Source organism: Sycon ciliatum, chromosome 6 (assembly GCF_964019385.1).
Source record: "Sycon ciliatum chromosome 6, ocSycCili1.1, whole genome shotgun sequence".
In the NCBI taxonomy this organism is placed as follows: domain Eukaryota; kingdom Metazoa; phylum Porifera; class Calcarea; order Leucosolenida; family Sycettidae; genus Sycon; species Sycon ciliatum.
In genome coordinates, this window is record NC_088648.1 from 34,770,235 (window position 1) to 34,791,230 (window position 20,996).

At 43.1% G+C, this 20,996-nt stretch overlaps 1 protein-coding gene across 1 annotated transcript; it reads right to left on the reverse strand.

Moving 5' to 3' along the window:
• Window positions 1–5,090: 5,090 nt before the first annotated feature.
• Window positions 5,091–7,400, reverse strand: LOC135818976 (uncharacterized). The gene is made up of 4 exons (XM_065332139.1): window positions 7,267–7,400; window positions 7,080–7,190; window positions 6,662–6,849; window positions 5,091–5,207 (listed from the first exon to the last, which is right to left on the reverse strand). The coding sequence occupies exons 1-4, from the start codon at window positions 7,355–7,357 to the stop codon at window positions 5,163–5,165; spliced, it is 435 nt and encodes a 144-aa protein (XP_065188211.1). The 5' UTR covers window positions 7,358–7,400; the 3' UTR covers window positions 5,091–5,162.
• Window positions 7,401–20,996: the final 13,596 nt, after the last annotated feature.

Here is a 20,996-nt window from a genome sequence, read left to right on the forward strand (position 1 = left end):
ATCCTTTGGAAGAGAGGTCCCGTTGTATCCAAAATAAGCGTGAAAGGGCGAGTCAGCGGTGGGCGGAGGAAACGCCGGAAGAGAGGTCCCGTCGACTCCAGAACGACATTTACATCAGCTCTAAAGGCATGCACGATGAGCTTGGCAATAGGCTTCGGCGTGCATGTATTATGCTTGGAAAATCATGGAATTATTCTTTCATGGATTCTCGCATTATGCTCGCAAAATCCTCGTATTATGCTTTGGCACGCGGGGATACATATCCACTTTGTTGTTTTTATGGAGCCTCAAATTTCGGAAAATTGTGTCTTTTTTGTACTTGCATGTGGTCATAAGTACAACAAAATACATGAGTATCCCATACCAAGGTATCCATGCATGCTAGAGATCAACATGGAAAAGAGAAAACATTACTTCTTCTATTCATTAGTCGACTTCTTTTATAAAAAGATATTTTTCATTGCCAAATTAGTTTGAGTTACCTTTGAAAATTATCATCGCGGTTCAATTGTCTTCGCAATCGTCATACTCGTCCAACCGATGTTAACCGACACCCTGCGATCAATCAGCTCATTTCTTACGCAGCTCCACCTCTACTTCCATCATGATCGAACATTAACTTTACCTCAATTTGTTTAATTATTAGAACAATATCCATAGCCTGCGAAGTCATGGCTGCTAAAATCCAGAGGTCATGACTTCGTGACATTCATAATGTACATGTTTTTGCGGACTACCCGTCGGTATCTCGTTCGCCCCGGGATGCCTGACCAAGGCTGATTCGCTTGTATCTTCTGCTTCGCGTACATGTAGTGTACCACGCATACCTGTATTGTTAGTTTGTGAACTTTAACAGGGTTTTAAATATCTAATACTAGTTTTGAACTAGTATTGGGTTATAATACCATGTACTGTATCTGTGTTGGAAATAACTTTGAACAAGACGAGTTCGAGCACACAATAAAGTATAGCGATGATTTCTACCCTGCTTTTCATTGAAAACACGATCTGCATGACCTCCGAACCCTTTACCTTGCAGACCACCAGCACTGATCATGTGCATTGTACCCAATTGTGTATACTAGAACTGTAGTGCAATCCGAAGTAGTTATGCTCCTACCTCCGAAAGGATGCCAAATTATGCTCCAAATTTTCAACCACGAAATTATGCCGGCATAAGCCGCCGGTGCCTACTAGGCAACAAAGCATAGCGTAGGGCCATGAGCTTCCAAGCTCTCTCGTTAAAGACACTCCTAAAGCCATCTACTATAATTTATACCATCCATGACCTTTGCAATTAGATTCCGTCGTTCATAGTAAAATAAGAAAATAATAATAATAATAATAATAATAATACTTCAAGTAATAAATAATGAAGAAAGGAAAAGGACAAAATGTTACGAGTTATGACAAACTGTCCACCAACGTAACCAGATCTTATACAGTCAGCGAGTGCGACAAAACGGCACAAAACTGACAAGGACTACTAATACATTCGGCGACCTGACACCTCGCTCCAACACTTCTCCGAAGCGCAAACCAACAACCTTCCAAATTCGAAGGCTCAGGTTCGGAAAGGTCCAAGAGGGGAAGGAAAGCGCAACGCAACGCTTTGGAGAGGTGTTGGAGCTAGGTGTCAGGTCGCCGAATGTCTCAGTAGTCCTTGTCAGTTTTGTGCCGTTTTGTCGCACTCGCTGACTGTATAAGATCTGGTTACGTTGGTGGACAGTTTGTCATAATTCGTAACATTGTGTCCTTTTCCTTTCTTCATCACAACTATACTGGCTCACCATTCGAGTTTAAATAATAAATAAGACTTCGGTTTCTTCCTCTTTTAGTTCTAAGTCGGCCTGGCCAACACGTAGGGTCCATGTATTTCCAAACGTTCAGAAATGGTTTCGGTTTAACGTTCTCATTGTCCAATCCCGATGCCCTTACCATCGCCTATGCTCTCACATCATGGCTGATGTGGGCAAAATATTACAATTCAGAATATATCTATCTAGGTTCGGTAAAATATATATTTATTTTAACCTGTAACCGGCTAACCTGTCGGGCACCAACAAGCCATTAAGCCCTCCCTGCTATGCACAAACGTATAACCATAGCTACGGGAAATCAATTACCTGACTTTATAAGCTTGCCGAACATTCAGGGTACCATGTCCGTGATTATGCACAATTTACACAATAGCTGGTTTGCTTCAAAAGAATATTATTTTCCTTCTGGGTGCATTGAATGCTGGAGATGAGGCCGTGTCTTGTCGTTTCAGCTCATTCGTTCTGATCTTCTTGGATATCCATGTCCTCCAGCAGGTCCTGTGGAAAGAGAAAGAAACCAATATTGAAACGGTCAATGCACTATCTGAGCCAAACAAAATACCAAAGAAAGTTTCTTACATACGCCATATACATCCCTGATTACATTTAGCTTCCGTAGCTGGATCCTCTTGTAACATTTGGTTTTGCTCGCTGGGTTTGGATATACTTATGCTTTGCTGCGTTTGCTCAGTTCGAGTGCAGTTAGTTGTTTCGCAGTAAGTGCTCTTCTTTGTCTTCACTACTTGGTCCGAGTGAGCTCTCGAGATGTAGTCTGGTTGTGACTTAGTGTGTACGTGTGTGTGTGTTCGACGTCTGAATGTCCGTATGTCTAGGTTTGGCTTGTACCTAGATGCAGTGCAACTTCGGTTGGCTTTGCATGCGTGCGCGACGAACACGCGCAGGCTGTGACAGACGAAGCGAGTTGGACTTCATTATTTCAGAATGGCCCGAAAGGTTGAAAATGGGGAAGGAAGCGAGAGAATTGCATGTATGGTGTTCAATATGACAATAATGACAAGGCCGACATCTTACCCCGATCCCGCAGACTGGTGGTGCTACAGGGAGTGCCACCTCCTGTGTCGGTACAACGTCTTGCGGCACGGAAGCTGATGGCAATGGCGTCGACGTTCCTTTGCCCGAATGACTTCTCCTTTTCAAAGAAGCTTTCCGTGCAACGGAACGCCGCCGAGTCGCCGCTGAACCCCTTCTTCGTCCTTTACCTGGAATAAGCACGGGGGAACAGAATTATTTGAAAAGATGAAATTGAATTGTTGTTTTGTTCTGAAGAAGAAACTAGTGTAATGACAATTATGGATCAAACCTTCAAGGTTCATGAGTGGCTTCGCTTGACAACAATGTTCTACTAAAACACTTAATGTTTGTCTAAATCATAATGATAAAAGTTCCACATGGAGGCTCATAGAAGTTCGCTTATCTGTAAGGCATACTGACCTTTTTTGGATCCAATGTGAATACTTGGTCGTCTTGTGGCCGCGGACCCAGCACTTGCAGTGTGAGGCATGTCCCTCACCATCTGCAGAAGCTCCTTGGTTCCCTCTGTCTCTGTGAGGAGGTATACAAATACGAATGTTAGTCATTGTCCCAGGCACGGAATGTGTCACTCAAGACACTAACCATCAATATGCAGGCTCCTACACCTCTTGTTGAAACAGCACTTGCCATCCAGGTAGTGCCGGCAAACTCTCTTGACTCCATTTTCGTAGTGAACTGTACAGAAATCAAGGTGAATGCATGTGAAGGAACAGCGCTTAAAAGCAAAGAAACTCGTATTACATGTATACCCTAGTTGCATTGTTAGCGTTTCAACTTACAAATTTACTATAAACTCAACTCTACTTGTATAACCGTGTCCACTTGCTTTATGTACCAATTACTTTGGCTTTTTCGTATCATTGAAAATATACCAGATATCCCTTTAGCACTAGAAGAGTGTCTGGGAAATTCATTCAACCACTCTAGAGTTCCCAGAGCTTTCGAGCTTTCGAGCCGGCGACTATCCACATAAACGAACAGCAAAACAGCCGAGAACTGTTTGTAACACGAAAAGAGATCACCAAACCTGTCAGGATTGGTGATTTTGGTGAACATACCATCAATGGCCCCAGCACAGTATGGAAGGCCAGACAGTTCTTCGAATCGTAGCATGGTTCTGGTGAGCTGGTTCCCCACAAGAAACATGAAGCTGTCCCTGGACACTGCCTTCACTAGGCTGGTAAAACCTTCGTGGGCGATTTCTGCCACAGTACTTTGGCCTAGACGAAACAGAACAGCGATCTCTGCTAACATTTAACCATGACCGGTATAGTAAAGCACCATAGACAATCGCTTACCTGGTTTCGAAGGCCGCATTTTCGTCTCCTGCTATCCGATGTTGGTACCGTTGCTGAATGAAAACAAATCTGGCACGATACATGCGGAACTGGATTCGTCAGGACGCTTCACACCATACACGTGAAGATTGCTCGACAGTTTCTCAGGTCCCCCACACTTCCTTCTCTCAGCAGGCACTGCAAATCTTGTATTTATTCTCCTTGTGAGCTGTCCCTATCTGACGGCACATTCTGTGCCTAGGACAATCCACCATAGAACATTCGGGCTGCGACTGACCTCATGGAGTGGCTGACAACAGAGGCTGGGCAAGCTGTACTATGTCCTCCAAACATGTCCATGGACATGCAATGCAAAACGCTTTTCTCATTTTTCTTCTTCTTCTTCGGATTTCTCGCCAATTTATCTTCAGCCTCGGCGTCTCGCGTGGGTGACTGAACATTAACTACAACATGAAGCGAACAACTACGACTACTGCATCAGCATGAGCAGCCAGTTGCGCGGACCACTATGGCTTCAAGAATAGTCCAATCAGTTGTAGGTTGACATGCGATGAAGAACACTACCCGCACACTAAAAATAGAAAAATTCTCTTGTAAACTAAAGGAAAGGAGATGAAACCCCGCCAGCGAGTTTCCATGGTTTCATGAGTGTCCGCGTGTTTTACGCAACCTTTCGCATACACCGTGTGGACACTTGCTGGATATAAGCAGTTTTGTACTGCAGTTTAAATCCATGTAACATTGTTCTAAAATAGCTAGTGCCAGGAAGGGCCTTGTGGCTTGTTTGTGCCCTTCAGCCTACGGCCTAAGTCATTAGGCCCTCCTAGCTACGAGAAATCAATTACCTAACGACTTAATGAACTTGCCGATCATTCAGGGAACCATGTCCGTGATTAGGCACAATTCACACAATAGCTGGTTTGCTTCATAATATCATTTTTATTCTGGTTTCGTTGTACGCTGGAGATGAGGCCGTATCTGTCGTTTCAGCTCATTCGTTCTGGTCCTCTTGGATATCCATTTCCTCCAGCAGGTCCTGTGGAAAGAGAGAAAAAAATCTTGAAAGGGTCAATGCACTATCTGAGCCAAACAAATACCAAAGAAAGAAAGTTTCTTACAGACCACATGTACTTGCCTGACCACATTTAGCTTTCGTAGCTGGATCCACTTGTTACAGTTAATTTGTTTTGGTCCCTCTCCGCGCTGAGTCTAGCCTTTCTGCCATGATCTGTGCTCAGCTTGGGGTTGGATATACTTAGGCTCGCTGCTTTTGCTGCACGAGTTCAGTTCGAGTGCAGTTTGTTGTTGCACAGTTCGTGCTCTTCTTGGTCTTCACTACTTGGTCCGATTGAGTTCTCAAGATGTAGTAATGTGTATCCCTCAGTTGTTCCTGTGACCTATCTTCATTAGAAACCAGCCCCTGTACCTTTTCAGGCACCACAACCCTGCTCTGCATCGTTGCAAAACACAAGCATCTTGGCGTCATTATTGACCAACACTTAACATGGAAATCCCAGATCGAATATTTAAACAGCCGTGCTAGCTCAGTTATGGGATTTCTCTTATCACACATCACACACCTCCACACCGACTGTTGCCATGTTATCTACACATCTTACATTCTGCAATTTTTTTATTATTGCTGCATAATTTGGGCTGGTATTTCTAAAACACTGAATGCGAAGTCATGCAAAGGCGTCTTTTGAAAATATTATCACGGATTCCTATCCTGACTCCAAGCACATCCTTATACTGCCTTGCTTCTGCTGTGCCGCTCTCGGTCCGCGTGCATTTCTTGGCATGCCAGACAATTCAAAAAATTTAGCTGGGCATTGCTGCTTCTCATGCTCTCTCTTGCCTAAGCTGGTTTGCTCAATGTCAAGACATACCCACCAAAACCTCTCTCCGCTTCCCTATGTCGCGGTCTGCCTCTATACAAACTTCTCCTTGTTCCTTGCTTACCGCCATTGGTCTCTCCTTCCACAAAATCTAAAATCCTGCCAATTTTACAATTCATTCAAACAGCTACTGCAGAGTTCAACATAGTTGATATCAAGCCCTGCCCTAGCTCCCCCGCGCTTCTCTTACTTTTTAGTTCCCCTTTCATTCCTTTTCTTTCTCCCCTCTAGCTCTATCACCGCCATTGCTGGGTATCGCCCACGTCATAATTTCATTGGCTGGTGCCACATGATTGTGAGTAAATAATAATAATAGTAGTCTGGGTGTGACTTCGTGTGTGTGTGTGTGTGTGTGTGTGTGTGTGTGTTCGACGACGGAGTGTCTGTCTGTCTCGGTTAGTCTTGTAGCTGTAGTGCTACTTCGGTTGGCTTTGCAAGCGTTCGCGACGAACACGCGCTCATTGTGATGAATCGAGTTGAATTTCATAATTCTCAGAATTGCCGGAAAGGTTGAAAATGGGGAAGGAAACGAGTGATATGTATGGGCAATGTTCCGGAACCTTGCCCTATATGACAAAAAAAGACATCTTACCTCGATCCCGCAGCCTGGTGGGAGTACAGGGAGTGCCACCTCCTGTGTCGGTATGACGTCTTGCGGCACGGAAGTTGGTGGCGATGACGTTGACGTTCCTTTGCCCGAACGTCTTCTCCTTTTCAAAGCAGCTTTCCGTGCAACGGAACGCCGCCTAGTTGCCGCTGAACCCCTTTTTCGTCCTATACCTGGAATAAACACGGCGAACAGAATAATTTGAAAAGATTAAACTAAATTGTTGTTTGTTCTGAACAAGAAACTCGTGAAATGACAATTATGGATTAAACTTTCTAGGTTAATGAGTGACTTCACTTGACAACAATGTTCTACTAAAACACTTAATGTTTGTCTAGATCATAATGAAAAACATTCAATATGGAGGCTCATAGAAGTTCGCTTTTCTGTAAGGCATACTGACCTTTTTTGGATCCAATGGTAACACTTGGTCGTCTTGCGGCCACGGACCCAGCACTTGCAGTGTGAGGCATGTCCCTCACCATCTGAAGAAGCTCCTTGGTTCCCTCCGTCTCTGTGAGGAGGTACACAAATACGGATGTTAGTCATTGCCCCAGAAACGGGATATGTCACTCATCCAAGACACTTACCATCGATATGTAGGCTCCTACACCTCTTGTTGAAATAGCACTTGCCATCCAGGTAGTGCCGGCAAACTCTCTTCACAAGTTTCGACTCCATTTTCGAAGTGAGCGGCACGGAAATCAAGGTGAATGCAAGTGAACGAACCGCGGTTGAATGCAAACAAACTCGTATTTATACCCTGCGAGTTGCATTGTTAGCGTATTAACTTACAAATTTACTATAAACTCAACTCTATTTGTATAACCGTATCCACTTGCTTCATGTACCAATTAAGTTGACTTTTTCGTATCATTGAGAATGTACTAGATATCTCCTTAGCACAAGAAGAGTGTCTGGGATATTAATTCAACCACGTTAGAGTTCCCTTCGGGAAAGGACACGATCATTTACTTACTTTTACGCTAGAATTACCAGAGGCATCGTTTTACTCCTACGGACTGTGACATACATGTTTGGTAGTTTATTGGGGGGAAGTTTACAGAACCAGATATTCTTCCGTTAAGACGGTACCTTCTCTCTCCACATATACTGGTATAGACAGAGACATAGACAGCAATAGCGTCAACACACAAAGCGAAGGATAGTTGGCCGCAGCCAGATGTGAACCAAATAACGAGGGAGTAACGGAAGCCAGGACTGAGAACAGAGTGTGTCGGATAGAATAGGCGTGCCAGGGGATAGCAGAAATGGGCCATGATGCAGAGCCACTTGGCACCATCAGATCAATATTCCTGTACCGAGCCAGCCGGGAAAAACCCTCGCGCCGACGGACGCAGTTGTGAGGGAAAAAACCCGGGTGTATGTCCCCAATGGCGATTAGGCATCATGTAGGCATGGCAAGAACCTCACAGCAAACCGTGATAACAAGCAAAGATAATATGCAGAGAAAGTAGGATGGGAGGGCCGGGACACTGGTGAGACTCAAAACTGACTGCAGAAGTCAGGAAAAGAAGCGACAATAAAGAACACACCTGATGCCATATTTGCAACTGAAAATATTTCGCGAGAAATCATTGCTCGCCTATCTCGATGCGCTCGGCCGGCGAGAAATACAACTTTTCTAATTTTCCGCAAACTCCAGCGCAGCCACATACACATTTATGAACTCCAAAAATGGTCTATTCAATGCGAAGTGTTGTTTCCTAAAGACGGTGCCTTATCAAATTAGAAGACCAACTTCTTTTGCATCTTGGTACTAAGCAACTGGCACTGAATACTGACACATTACCGTCCGCTCGTAGGTTTAAATATGGTATCGCGATTTTATTGGCTTTGGTAGCATAGTTAATAAAAAAGAGCAGCATCTCCAACAGAGCCTGCTGCACCTACATCCACAGATGTGAATAGGCCGGGACTATCCACGCAAGCGAAGAGCAAAACAGACGAGAACTGTTTGTAACACCAAAAGAGATCACCAAACTTGTCAGGCTTCGTGATATTGGTGAACGTACCATCAATGGCCCCAGCACAGTATTGAAGGCCAGACAGTTCTTCGAAGCGTCGCATGGTTCTTGTGAGCTGTTTTCCCACAGGAAACATGATGCTATCCCTGGACGCCGTCTTTACAAGGTTGGCAAAACCTTCGTGGACGATTTCTGCCACAGTACTTTGACGAAGGCGAACCACACCAGCAATCTCTGCTTACGTTTCACCATGACTGGTATAGTAAAGCACCAGCTTTGCTGTTGGGATCGTCTGCCGCATTTTGGTCCCCTGCTATCCGAAGTGGGTACCGTTGCAGAGTGCCAACAAATGTAGCACGATCCATGCGGAACTGGATTCGCCAGAACGCTTCCCACCATATACATGAAGGTTGCTTGACAGCTTCTCAAGTCCCAGACACTTCCTTCTCCCATCAGCCACTGCAAATCTCGTATTCATTCTCCGTGTGAGCTGTCCATATCTGACGGCCTCTAGCCAGAGGTTGCTCACAGGGGAAAGCGATGTGGGTGAGCAACAACAAATGGATCGATCCACCATAGACCAGTCGGGCTACGACTGACCTCATGGAGTGGCTGACAACAGAGGTTTGGCCCGCCGTACTATATCCTCCAAACATGTCCATCTTGCGGCACGGCAGTTGGTGGCGAGGACGTTGACGTTCCTTTGCCCGAATGACTTCTCCTTTTCAAAGTAGCTTTCCGAGCAACGGAACGCCGCCAAGTCGCCGCTGAACCCCTTCTTTGTCGTGTACCTGAAATAAGCACGGGGGAACAGAATTAGTTGATCCATAATTATCATTACACGAGTTTCTTGTTTATAACAAAACAACAATTCAAAAAAAGATGAAATTGAATTGTTGTTTTGTTATGAACAAGAAACTCGTGTAATGATAATTATGGATCAACAAATTACTTTTCAAGTAGACTGACATGCATACTGGAAAATAGGTAATAGTTATGAGCGATCAAACATAGAACGGCATGTATTTGGCAGGTGATTGATTGAATGATTGATTGATTTTTATTTCACGGATCCTCCAGAGGCAAATAGATGCCTATCGAAGGGAGTCTCCTAAGTAAGTATGGAAAATGGGAAAGTATGTTCTTAAGGGAGAAGAGGTAGAAGATACATTAGAATATAGAGTACAGAAGAAGTAAATTCAGTACTTCAGGTAGTGGATTGCATGCTAATCACAATGAGAATTAGAAAAGCAGCATTTCGAACTACTATAAATGAAATATTCACAAAATATTGAAACTATCATAGATGTGGTTAGCCTAGACACAAAAGTCAGGAATACCTTTCAAAGAAAACATGGATTGCGAATGATACCGACGAGCAGCAATACTAAATTTCGCTGTTGTAGAGAGTGAACGAATATCTTCAGGAGGTGAGAACGATGAGGATATAGTATGCCGAGAACACTACCAGTTTTCTTGCAAAATATAGTCTACATGAGGAGCCCATGTTAGAAAATCGTCAACAACCAAGGTGGTTATGTTCATGGACAATTTCTATGGTCTTTTACGGGTAGGCATATTCCAAAAAGGATCCTGACAGTTTTAGAAGAACGGGATCGGAAAGGACACTACACTTGCAAAGGAAAAAGAAAACGAATGTCATAGCCAGAGCGAATGCTCCTACTATCTCGCATTTGCCAGCAGCAAATATTACGTCATGGAAAAAGAAAGACAAAAAAGAACTACAATTCTCGTATCTTTCCTACGTCATGACGTCCCCCAACGAGAATGAGGCATATATACTATTATGTCCCCTAACACCACCAGTTTCTGAATAATCAAATCATGCGATAACATTGCGCGACACTGACCGACGGTACTGTCGTTCTACAACTAACTGCAGTGTCGTGCAATGTTATCGCATGAGCTGATTGTTTAGTATCTGGTGGTGTAAGTGGACATTATAGTGCAATTTGTAGTTTATTGGTCATTTTCCCTTTTATAAAAAATTCTTGATTCTCCTTCCAAGTTCATTTGTTTACTAGTCGAATAATACTTTCAGCCTCATTAACATTGGCGAATATTCAATCGTATTACAAACCTCTGTTTCGACTAGGTTACTATACTGGTGATTATTTACCGCATATTCCCTTCGCTTCACGTAATACTTTACATTCCCTTCTCTTCACGTAATACTTTATAATTATTCCCTTCGTTTCAGGTAATACTTTATATTCCCTTCGCTTCAAGTGATATTATAGAATTATATCGTTCACGATATCGTTCACGAAATAATCTCAGACCTCATCCCTGGGTTGCTGAAAACATTATCATCGTTCTACTGAGAACATTGATGGCAACAAGACCCTATCTATGATATTTCGTACCATCAAGAGAACGGTACCATCAAGAGAATTAGTAATATATGCAAAGTGGATCGGGGGAATGCATTCAGTGCAGTAACATTTTGTGTGGATTTGTGTGCGAGGCCGAGATCCCACTAGCAGGCTGGCTGGGCCGCCTGTCGACCAGCCTGGGAATCGCATGTAGGCCGATAGCATAATTATTATAACGTGTATACAGTCATGTAGATGTATAGCAGGGAGTCATATGTAAACGACTCCCTGCTGTAAGGGGAGATTTTCTGGAAAGAAATACGAAGTAGGGAGACGAGTAAATCCAATTAGAATGGATGTTAGTTGCCGTCAGTATAATAATCCCCATATTCAACACATTACCAGCATATTTAATGGTCGGGTTTTTCTTTTAAACCACATGTCCAACTTCCTTCCTTTTCCTGCTGTGAATCTTTTGTATAAATGTTATGTTCGTCCCCTCCTTGAATATGCTGTTCCCGTTTGGATGTTTTCCGTTTCAGCCACCATGTCCACAACCCTTGATAAACTGCAGGCTACTGCTGCTAGAGCATACCTAAATAGTAAACTCAAGCGTCGGCCTGACTGGACGACTTCCAAAGAAGACCTCAATGTTCTGTCCTCTTGGGAATCTTTAGCATGGCGACGGCAGATTCTTGGCCTTGTCTATTTCCACCATGTATTCTCCCAATACCCTCCTTGTTGTCTCACTTCCAGCTACCCAGTTCCCAAAGCAGTCGTCACCCTTCATCCATAATTCTTCCTAAAGCTGGCACCTTCTTTCGTAAATCAACCCTTTTTTCTTTGAGTGTTGCCTGGAATAAACTTCCTAAAGATATTCGTTCACTCTCTACAACAGCGAAATTTAGTATTGCTGTTCGTCGGTATCATTCGCAATCTATGTTTTCTTTGAAAGGTATTCCTGACTTTTGTGTCTAGGCTAACCACATCTATGATAGTTTCAATAGTTTGTGTATATGTCAGTTATAGTAGTCCGCAATGCTGCCTTTCTAATTCTCATTATGATTAGCATGCAATGTACTACCCGAAGTACTGAATTTACTTCTTCTGTACTCTATATTCTAATGTATCTTCTACCTCTTCTCCCTTACGAACATACTTTCTCATTTTCCATACTTACTTAGGAGACTCCCTTCGATAGGCATCTATTTGCCTCTGGAGGATCCGTGAAATAAAAATCAATCAATCAATCAAAAATAATAATAAGAAGAAGAACGCCCGTGATCGGCAGAGTCAGCGCCGGTCCCAGGAAACGTCAGGACAGACATCCCGTCGACTCCAGAACGCCCGTGATCGGCAGAGTCAGCGCCGGTCCCATAGCTATGCAGAAGACGTTACTTCAGTAACTCATTGAAACGTTTTTGCAATACAATGATGTACCTAATCAAAGGAAAAAGCATTTCCATCATTTCTAACAACATCCACGATGAGCTAGGCAACAAAGCATAGCGCAGCGCCCGGAGCTTCCAAGCTCTCTCGTTTAGTGTTTGTTTGTGTCACGCCTGGAGCCATCACGTATCTGTCCCGTATCTGTCCCGTATCTGTCCCGTATCTGTGAATACAAAGGCTCTACAGGATTGTACATAACAGCTGGCCACAATATTTCCTGGTACCGTATCTGTCCCGTACCGTACCATCAAGCACAGCGAGCTGGCCACAGTCCCCCGGCCCACCAACAGCTGGCCACAATAATAATTATGGTAAAATATGGTAGCAATGAAAAGTATGAATGCCGCAGACATCACCACGCAACATGACAATTTGTTCAAGGTTTGGTTTTGTGTGTTTCCAAAATCGATTTTCACGTTCCGATCATCAGTGGAAATACGGAACTAAAGAGATCAAGGGAAAAACAAAGGTTAAAAATCCGTATTTCCACTGATGATCGGAACGTGAAAATCGATTTTGGAAACACACAAAACCAAACCTTGAACAAATTGTCATGTTGCGTGGTGATGTCTGCGGCATTCATACTTTTCATTGCTATTATTAAACTTTTATCTCCACGTAGATTATTTGTAAAATATGGTATATTTATTTATTTATTTTATTTATATGGTTCAGTTCAAAGGGGAATCTGGAGCTCGCTGAACCAATCGATAGTCGATAAGCACTGGCCAACGAGGGACCTCTCTTTGCAGGCTCTGAGGGATGTATCGAATGAAGAAAAGTTGAACTGACTTGGGTCAGCAGGGATGGCAACACCTCGTGTGTCTCGCTGACCTTGCAATTGGAGTCTGGCGAGGACAATGTCGTGGTCGGAGGTACCCAGCGGTGCTGCAGTTGTGAGGTTAGAAAGAAGTAGTGGGTTTTTGGTTATAACCAGGTCTAACGCACTGGCATGAACACTGACTGTGTTGGGAGTAATGTGTGGGAAAGGTAAGGAGCTGTGATAGGGAGAGCATTTGAAGCAGACAAAGCAGTTGATGACGAACCGCATCTGTGGTCGATCCATACCATTCCGAGCAAAGAGCGTTGAAGTCCCCCAGAGACGAGAAGCATGGAGTCGGGCATAGATAAGTGTTGCAAGATGGATTGAAATTGAGTAAAGAAAGTATCGGTTTGGCGGTGTGCCAATGATGGCGGCCTGTACACCGATCCTAAATAGCGCAAGATCATAACGTGTAGGAACTTCACTCAGGAAGAATGAGTTGAATGTGAAGTGTATCGGGGAATGAATGTAGAGCGATAGTGCGGGTTCGAATCCCAGGTTACGCCTTGAAATAAAATCAGGAGAATTGAAAAATTTATAACATCCCTATGCTTTTCTTTGTCCAAGTCATCAAGCCAAAAATTTCATAGAGTAGGGCCCTGAGCTTCCAAGCTCTCTCGTTTTCATTCAACCTTTCAAGTTTAACGAGTGGCTTCTCGGTATAAGAATTTTCTACTAACACTAAATATTCAAACAAACGGCGAGGTGACAATAATTTATTAACCGTAATCAAAAGGAGAAGCTGAAGTGACATTACTTTTGAGTACACTTTATTCATGCAATGTAAAACGGTGGAGACAATGTGCAATAAAAGGAAGAAAACATTACGGAAGAGTGTAAAAAGAGATACGGATTTAAACAATTTTCGTTTTACATTGCATGAATAAAGTGCACACACACATGTCCATTCAACTTGTCCTATTGATTGCGGTTAGCCGCACAATCGCTCTACATGAATCCCAGGTTACGGCTTGAAATACTTGAGGTTTGATCAGGAAGATGGTCTTCGGAAACGACGCGAACGGAATTATTTGTTTGCGATGAGTCTCGACACCACTTTCTCCTTTCGCTCGTAAATGTACTTATTATAGCAGTCAAAGAATAACGAACCCTGCTGGGGGTAATTCAGCAAGTTGGCGAAGTAGCAGCCACTTCCAAGGTAATGGACTGAAATGTAGAGATTGCAAGATGCGCATGTCAGGCAGATGCACTTTTGATTTTCCGGTAATTGACCAGAGGTCGCCCTTTCGCTGGGCGCAAACCCAGCTGCCTGTCTCCAAGGTAGTGCAACTATAATTGTCAGTACCAAAAGCGAAGTTTGCACCTTTGCAATGTGTGAATAGAGTGTATGTGGGAAAGATAGTGGCAGATGAATGTGATACTGTGTGAATGAATGTAATGGTGCGTGTGTATATATTACTTGAGTGATTCAACGTTTTCTTTCTCTTTACATAGCACCCTATCATCGCACTTTCAGACCGTTTATCATCTTAATTCAGTCGTGGATAGTTGGTGCATAACTCGTTCTCATGTGTTTTTTCTTTTTTTTTAAATTATATCGTTCACGATATAATCCCAGGCCTCATCTCTGGGTTGCTGCAAACATTTTCAACGTTCTACTGAGAAAATTGATGGCAACAGGACCCTTTCCATGGTATTTCGAAACCCTTTATTTCTTCGAGCAACTCCTTTTTGTGTACGTGTCTGTCAGTTCTGAAACTATGTCTTACAAGAACCTGGAGGAAGCTTTCAAATCTGTGTGGAACTAACACCAGGTGTTACTGGAGTAACGTATTATGCATAATTTCGGGTTTTAAACCATCTAACGAGCTAATAAACAGGTCCGGGTAGTGTAAAATGTCCGTGATTTAGCACAATTCACAAACTAGCAAGTTTTGTTCGATAAGAATATTATTTGTTTCTCGAAGCGTTGAATGCTGTCGTTTCAGCTTATTCGGTCTGCTCTTCCTCTTGGATATCCATGGCCTCCACCAGGTCCTGTGGGACAATATAATATAACATTGATATGGTCAATTTCGCTATCAGAGCCAAAAACGCCACAGAACGAGAATATGTATAACATTCTTAATTCGTCGGTGTGTTTCCTTCAGCAAAGTAGGATGTGGTATCCCGTTTTGGATTTGTTCGGTTTATGCATTCCTTAATTATCATTGAAGGTTGATATGTTCATGTGCATTGGACTATCAATGTACATGTAACGTGAACAGCTTGTACAGTTTGTACTGATTACTGGCATTACTCATGTAATGAATGTCTACTGCACCCTGGCCTTTGTGTCACGCAATGCGAGGGTTCTGAACTGACAGTGCATTGGGGGCGTCCTCTTGTGTTAGCAATAGCATTGAATGATCAAGACGATACATCCTTACCCAATACATGTATGAGAAGAAAGACACCTTACCTCGATCCCACAGGTTGGTGGTGCTACATGGACTGCCACTGGCGTTGCCGGTACTTCTGGTGTCGGTATTATTTCTCTCTGTATGGAAGCCGATCCAGACGTTGACGTTGTTGTGGCAGAAGATGGCGTGCCTTTGCCCGGACGACAACTCTTTTTAAAAGTAGCTTTCCTAACAACGGAACGATGCTTTGTATCAGATGAACTCCTTCGCGATCGTGTATCTGCAATAAGCACGGGAGAACAGAATTTGAAAAGATGAAATTGCATTGTTATATTGCTCTGAGAAAGAAACTCGTTCAAAGAGAATTATTATTATTCAATCTTTCAAGTTTAACGTGTGGCTTCTCCGTACAAGAATTTTCTACTTATACTAAATATTCAAACAAACCGCGAGGTATTTAAACAATCGACGAGGAGACAATAGTCGTAAATATTTATTGCCATTTTAAAACCGCGAGGTGACAATCATTTGATAACCACAATCAATAGGACAAGCTGAATAGCGTGAAATGAAAATATGACGAAAGAGTGTAAAAAGAGATAAGGATTTAAACAAGTTTCGTTTTACATTGCATGAATAAAAAGCACACACACACATGTCGATTCAGCTTGTCCTATTGATTGCGGTTACTTAATGTCCATTATTATTATTATTATACACTGAAAAACATTCCACTTGATGGCTCACCTAGCTCGTGCAAGTGTGCTAATATGCAATCAACACTGACCTTTCTTGGAACCAATATGAATCTTTGGTCGTTTTTCCGCGGACCCAGCACTTGCTCTTTGAGGCATCCTCCTGACCATCTCTAGAAGCTCCTTGGTTCCCTCCGTCTCTGTGATGATGAACAAAATTTGGATGTTAGTCATTGTCCCCGGCAAGAAATACTCCACTCAACACAAACACTTACCATCAATGTGGAGGTTTCTACATCGCTTGCTAAATTGACAGCTTCCGGTCAAATAGAAGCGGCAAACCTTCTTGGCTAATGTCGACTCCATTTTTGTAGTGAAAGATAGAACAATCTACGCCAATGAAACCGGAAGAACAGCGCTTCAAAGCAAATACACTCATATTTATACCCTCATCTGACTTGCAACGTAAGGGTTTCAAAGTACACATTTACTATAAACTCAACTCTATTTGTACAATCGTATCCAACTTTCTTATGTTCCAGTTATTTTGACTTTTTCGTATCATCGAGAATATACAAGATATCGCTTAAGGACTAGAGGAGTGTCTGAGGAAATCTTTGAATATATGGATTATTCCAGGCCAGAGATTACTACAACATGAAATGAATGGGACTGCTAAAACCCAGGTTTTAACACTTCGCCGCCCTTGTAAAGAGCTGCCACATGGTACAGCAGTTCTCTATCGCGACACCCCCATTGCCCTCTCCGCTTCCGTCTGCTATTCAGGAATATAAGTTGACGAGCACCTATCCTTTTAAGGCAAGGTAGCAGCGGTGTGTACATCTCTTAACCCTAGAACTACCAGAGGCATCATATGATGCATTTGCGAATTACAAAATGTGATTCCTGTGATATGGGCGGTTAGAATCCCCCAAATTTTTTGAATTTTATTAAGTTTGTATTGTGTTAGGGGCAGTGGGTTGTGTCTCGAAAATTTGAGTACTGTAGCCAGGGGTGCCACCTAGAATTACCGTGCGGCATCATATGACTCCACAAACTACAGTCATCAATAAGATGGCGAATTTGGCTGAGAAACACACGCGAATATCATGAAGAGGAATTCGTGGAGGAGCAAGTAAATTAGGGACCATGGAGGTGGTAATTTGTACATATGGAAATGTTGATATGCATATATCACGTGTAGCTATGGTCAATATCGTAGTCCTGAATCCTGTCGAAACAGAGAAATTTGTTCCCCCAAAGTGGTGGAAAGTGATCCACTATATCATCTGCAGCATTGAAAATATGAAGTGCCAGTGCAGGTATAATGTGCTTGGAACTTCCTTTGAGTTTTGCTCGGTCTGGCGGAAGCCATGTTCGGCAGGCTAAGTGTCGCTGCCGAAAGCATTTCATTTGATTTTACAGAAATTCGGGGCAGGAGTTTAGGGATGATTGCGGAGAGAGGGATTGGATCATAGTGGGCGAAGAATTAAAAGTGACCGAACGTAGAGACACATAGTTATATGCTCCAGAATAAGATGAGTGAATACTAATTGCTTCGGCTTCTCGATGAGTCTGACACAGGATCCCACTCGAAGGAGCAAGCGGATAACGGTGGTTATCAAGCTAGGGGGCCATTCCCAAAACAGAACATCAACCTCCAAACCTTGGGCAGGACTTCCTTCATGAAATTGTGCTTCCTTGCAAAGTTGGTAGACAGTGGAAAATGTGTTGCACCAAGCAAGCCCGAAAGTGCCGTGGTTGGCTATCACCCCTCTCTCGCACTTTGCGTGCCAATTGGTCATGAACCACGAGTTGAGTGAAATAAATAAATAAATAAAAGCACGCAACCAGTTGTGGATGCGGAAGTTGGCGGGCTTTTCCGGGATATTCAAAATTTTAAAGAGGGGTCAGATGCATTATTTGCGTTTATTGACCAGAATATGATCCATGTCATTATCAAATGCACAAGGCAGGAAGGAAAACAGAAAATTGGAGAGGACTCTACTTTTAGTGACGGCAATATCATGGCATTGCTTTCGCAAATTTTCAATAGGCGTCTTCTGTACCCTCAATAATCTGACAACAGCCCTTCGGCTTGATAGTAATGGACCGCAAAGGAAAATTCCTAAAAATAGTTTCCAGGAACTACTCTGCTACTTGAGGTTTGATCAGGAACATGGTCTTCGGATACGACGGCGAACGGAGCTATTTCTTTGCGATGAGTCGCGACACCATTTTCTCCTTTCGCTGGTAAATGTACTTATCATAGCAGTCAAAGAATAAGGAACCTTGCTGAGGGTAATTCAGCAAGTTGGCAAAGTAGCAGCCACTTCCAAGGTAATGGACAGAAATGTAGAGATTGCAGGATGCTCATGTCAGGCAGATGCATTTTTGATTTTCCGGAAATTGACTAGAGGTCGCCCTTTCGCTGCCCGCAAACCCAGCTGCCTGTCTCCAAGGTAGTGCAACTATAATTGGTTCTTCCTTCTAAGAGTAACTCTTTACCCCAAGAACTTCCGTTTCCACACATTTTGCCAAGAAATAATACCAACTTTTACCAATGTACAACGCTATCGTACTGCCGACATTCCTGTACAATTGCGAGACCTGGGGATTATCGTCAACAGCAATGGCCAAGGCAGACGCATTCCACCGGCGTCAAATGCGATCACTCCTTGGAATACGATACCCAGACACAATTTCAAACGACGACCTATACCGCAGAACCAAGAGCAACCCTATATCAGACACAGTTGCATGTAGGCGACTACGAATGACCGGTCATGTGCTACGGATGGACACGGACACGCCACCGCAAGTAGCCATGAGCGGCTATTTTGACAAGGGCAACAAAGCACCTCGTGGACGGCCAAGGTTGACACTGGCCACAAGTCTGGTTGCTCAGCTGAATAAGCTGGGTGTGCCAATGAAGACCATGGAAGACCTTTCCAGGTGCCGACAACAAGCAGCAGACAAGACAGACTGGAGGAAACTGTGCAGCTCGACACCCGGCGAGAAATCGGTATCAGCAGCTACTACACCTAGCTGATGATGCTCACAAGACAGAAGCGGAAAAAACACTGAATTTCTTTATTTAGTGCTCTACTACGCGAAATGTGCTATTATTATTATTATTATTATTATTTACCAAGTAGATAAGTTTAAGTCCGTTGGAATCATATGGTGCATCCGATAATTCTACGGTTGTTGAAATTTTCGAAATACAACAGGCAGCAAGTACAAAAAGCGACGTTTGCACCTTGGCAATGTGTGAATAGAGTGTATGTGAGACAGATTGTGGCAGATGAATGTGATACTGTGTGAATGAATGTAATGGTGCGTGTGTTTTACTTGAAGAGTGTGAGTGACACAACGTTTTCTTTCTGGTTACATAGCACCCTATTATCGCACTTTCAGACCGTTTATCATCTTATTTCAGTCGTGGATAGTGGCTGCATAACTCGTTCTCTTGTGATTCTTCTCTTTTTGACATATATTCCCTTCGCTATTATAAAATTATATCGTTCACGATATAATCCCAGGCCTGATCTCTGGGTTGCTGCAAACATTTTCAACGTTCTACTGAGAAATTAGATGGCAACAGGACCCTTGCCATGCCATTTCGAACCCCAAATTTTCTTCGAGCAATTTTTGTATACGTGTCTGTCAGTTCAGCATATATGGCTTACAAGAAGCTTAACGAAGCGGTAAAATCTGTGTGGAACTAACACGAATAACTACGGGATTTAAACTATCTAACGAGCTAATAAACAGGTCCGGGCAGTGTAAAATGTCCGTGATTTAGCACAATTCACAAACTAGCAAGTTTTGTTTGATAAGAATATTATTTATTTCTCGAAGCGTTGAATGCTGTCGTTTCAGCTCATTCGGTCTGCTCTTCCTCTTGGATATCCATGGCCTCCACCAGGTCCTGTGGGACAATAAAAACAACATTGATATGGTCAAATTCGTTATCAGGGCCAAAAACGCCACAGAACGATATTATGTATATCATTTTTAATTCATCGGTGTGTTTCCTTTAGCACAGTAGGATGTGGTTTCCCGCTTAGGGTTGGTTTGGCTTATGCATTGCTCAATTTTCATTTTAGGTTGATATGTTCATGTTCATTGGACTATCAATGTACATGTAACGTGAACAGCTTGTACAGTTTGTACTGATTACTGGCATCACTCATGTAATGAATGTCTACTGCACCCTGGCCTTTGTGTCACGCAATGCAAGGGTTCTGAACTGACAGTGCATTGGGGGCGTCCTCTTGTGTTAGCAATAGCATTGAATGATCAAGACGATACATCCTTGCCCAATACATGTATGAGAAGAAAGACACCTTACCTCGATCCCGCAGGTTGGTGGTGCTGCATGGACTGCCACTGGCGGTGTAGGTACTTCCGGTGTCGGTATAATGTCTTTCTGTAGTATAGAAGCCGATCCAGATGTTGACGTTGCTGTTGTAGAAGATGGCGTGCCTTTGCCCGGACGACAACTCTTTTTCCATATGTACAAATTATCACGTGTAGCTATGGTCAATATCGTAGTCCTGAATCCTGTCAAAACAGAGAAATTTGTTCCCCCAAAGTGGTGGAAAGTGATCCACTATATCATCTGCAGCATTGAAAGATATGAAGTGCCAGTGCAGGAATA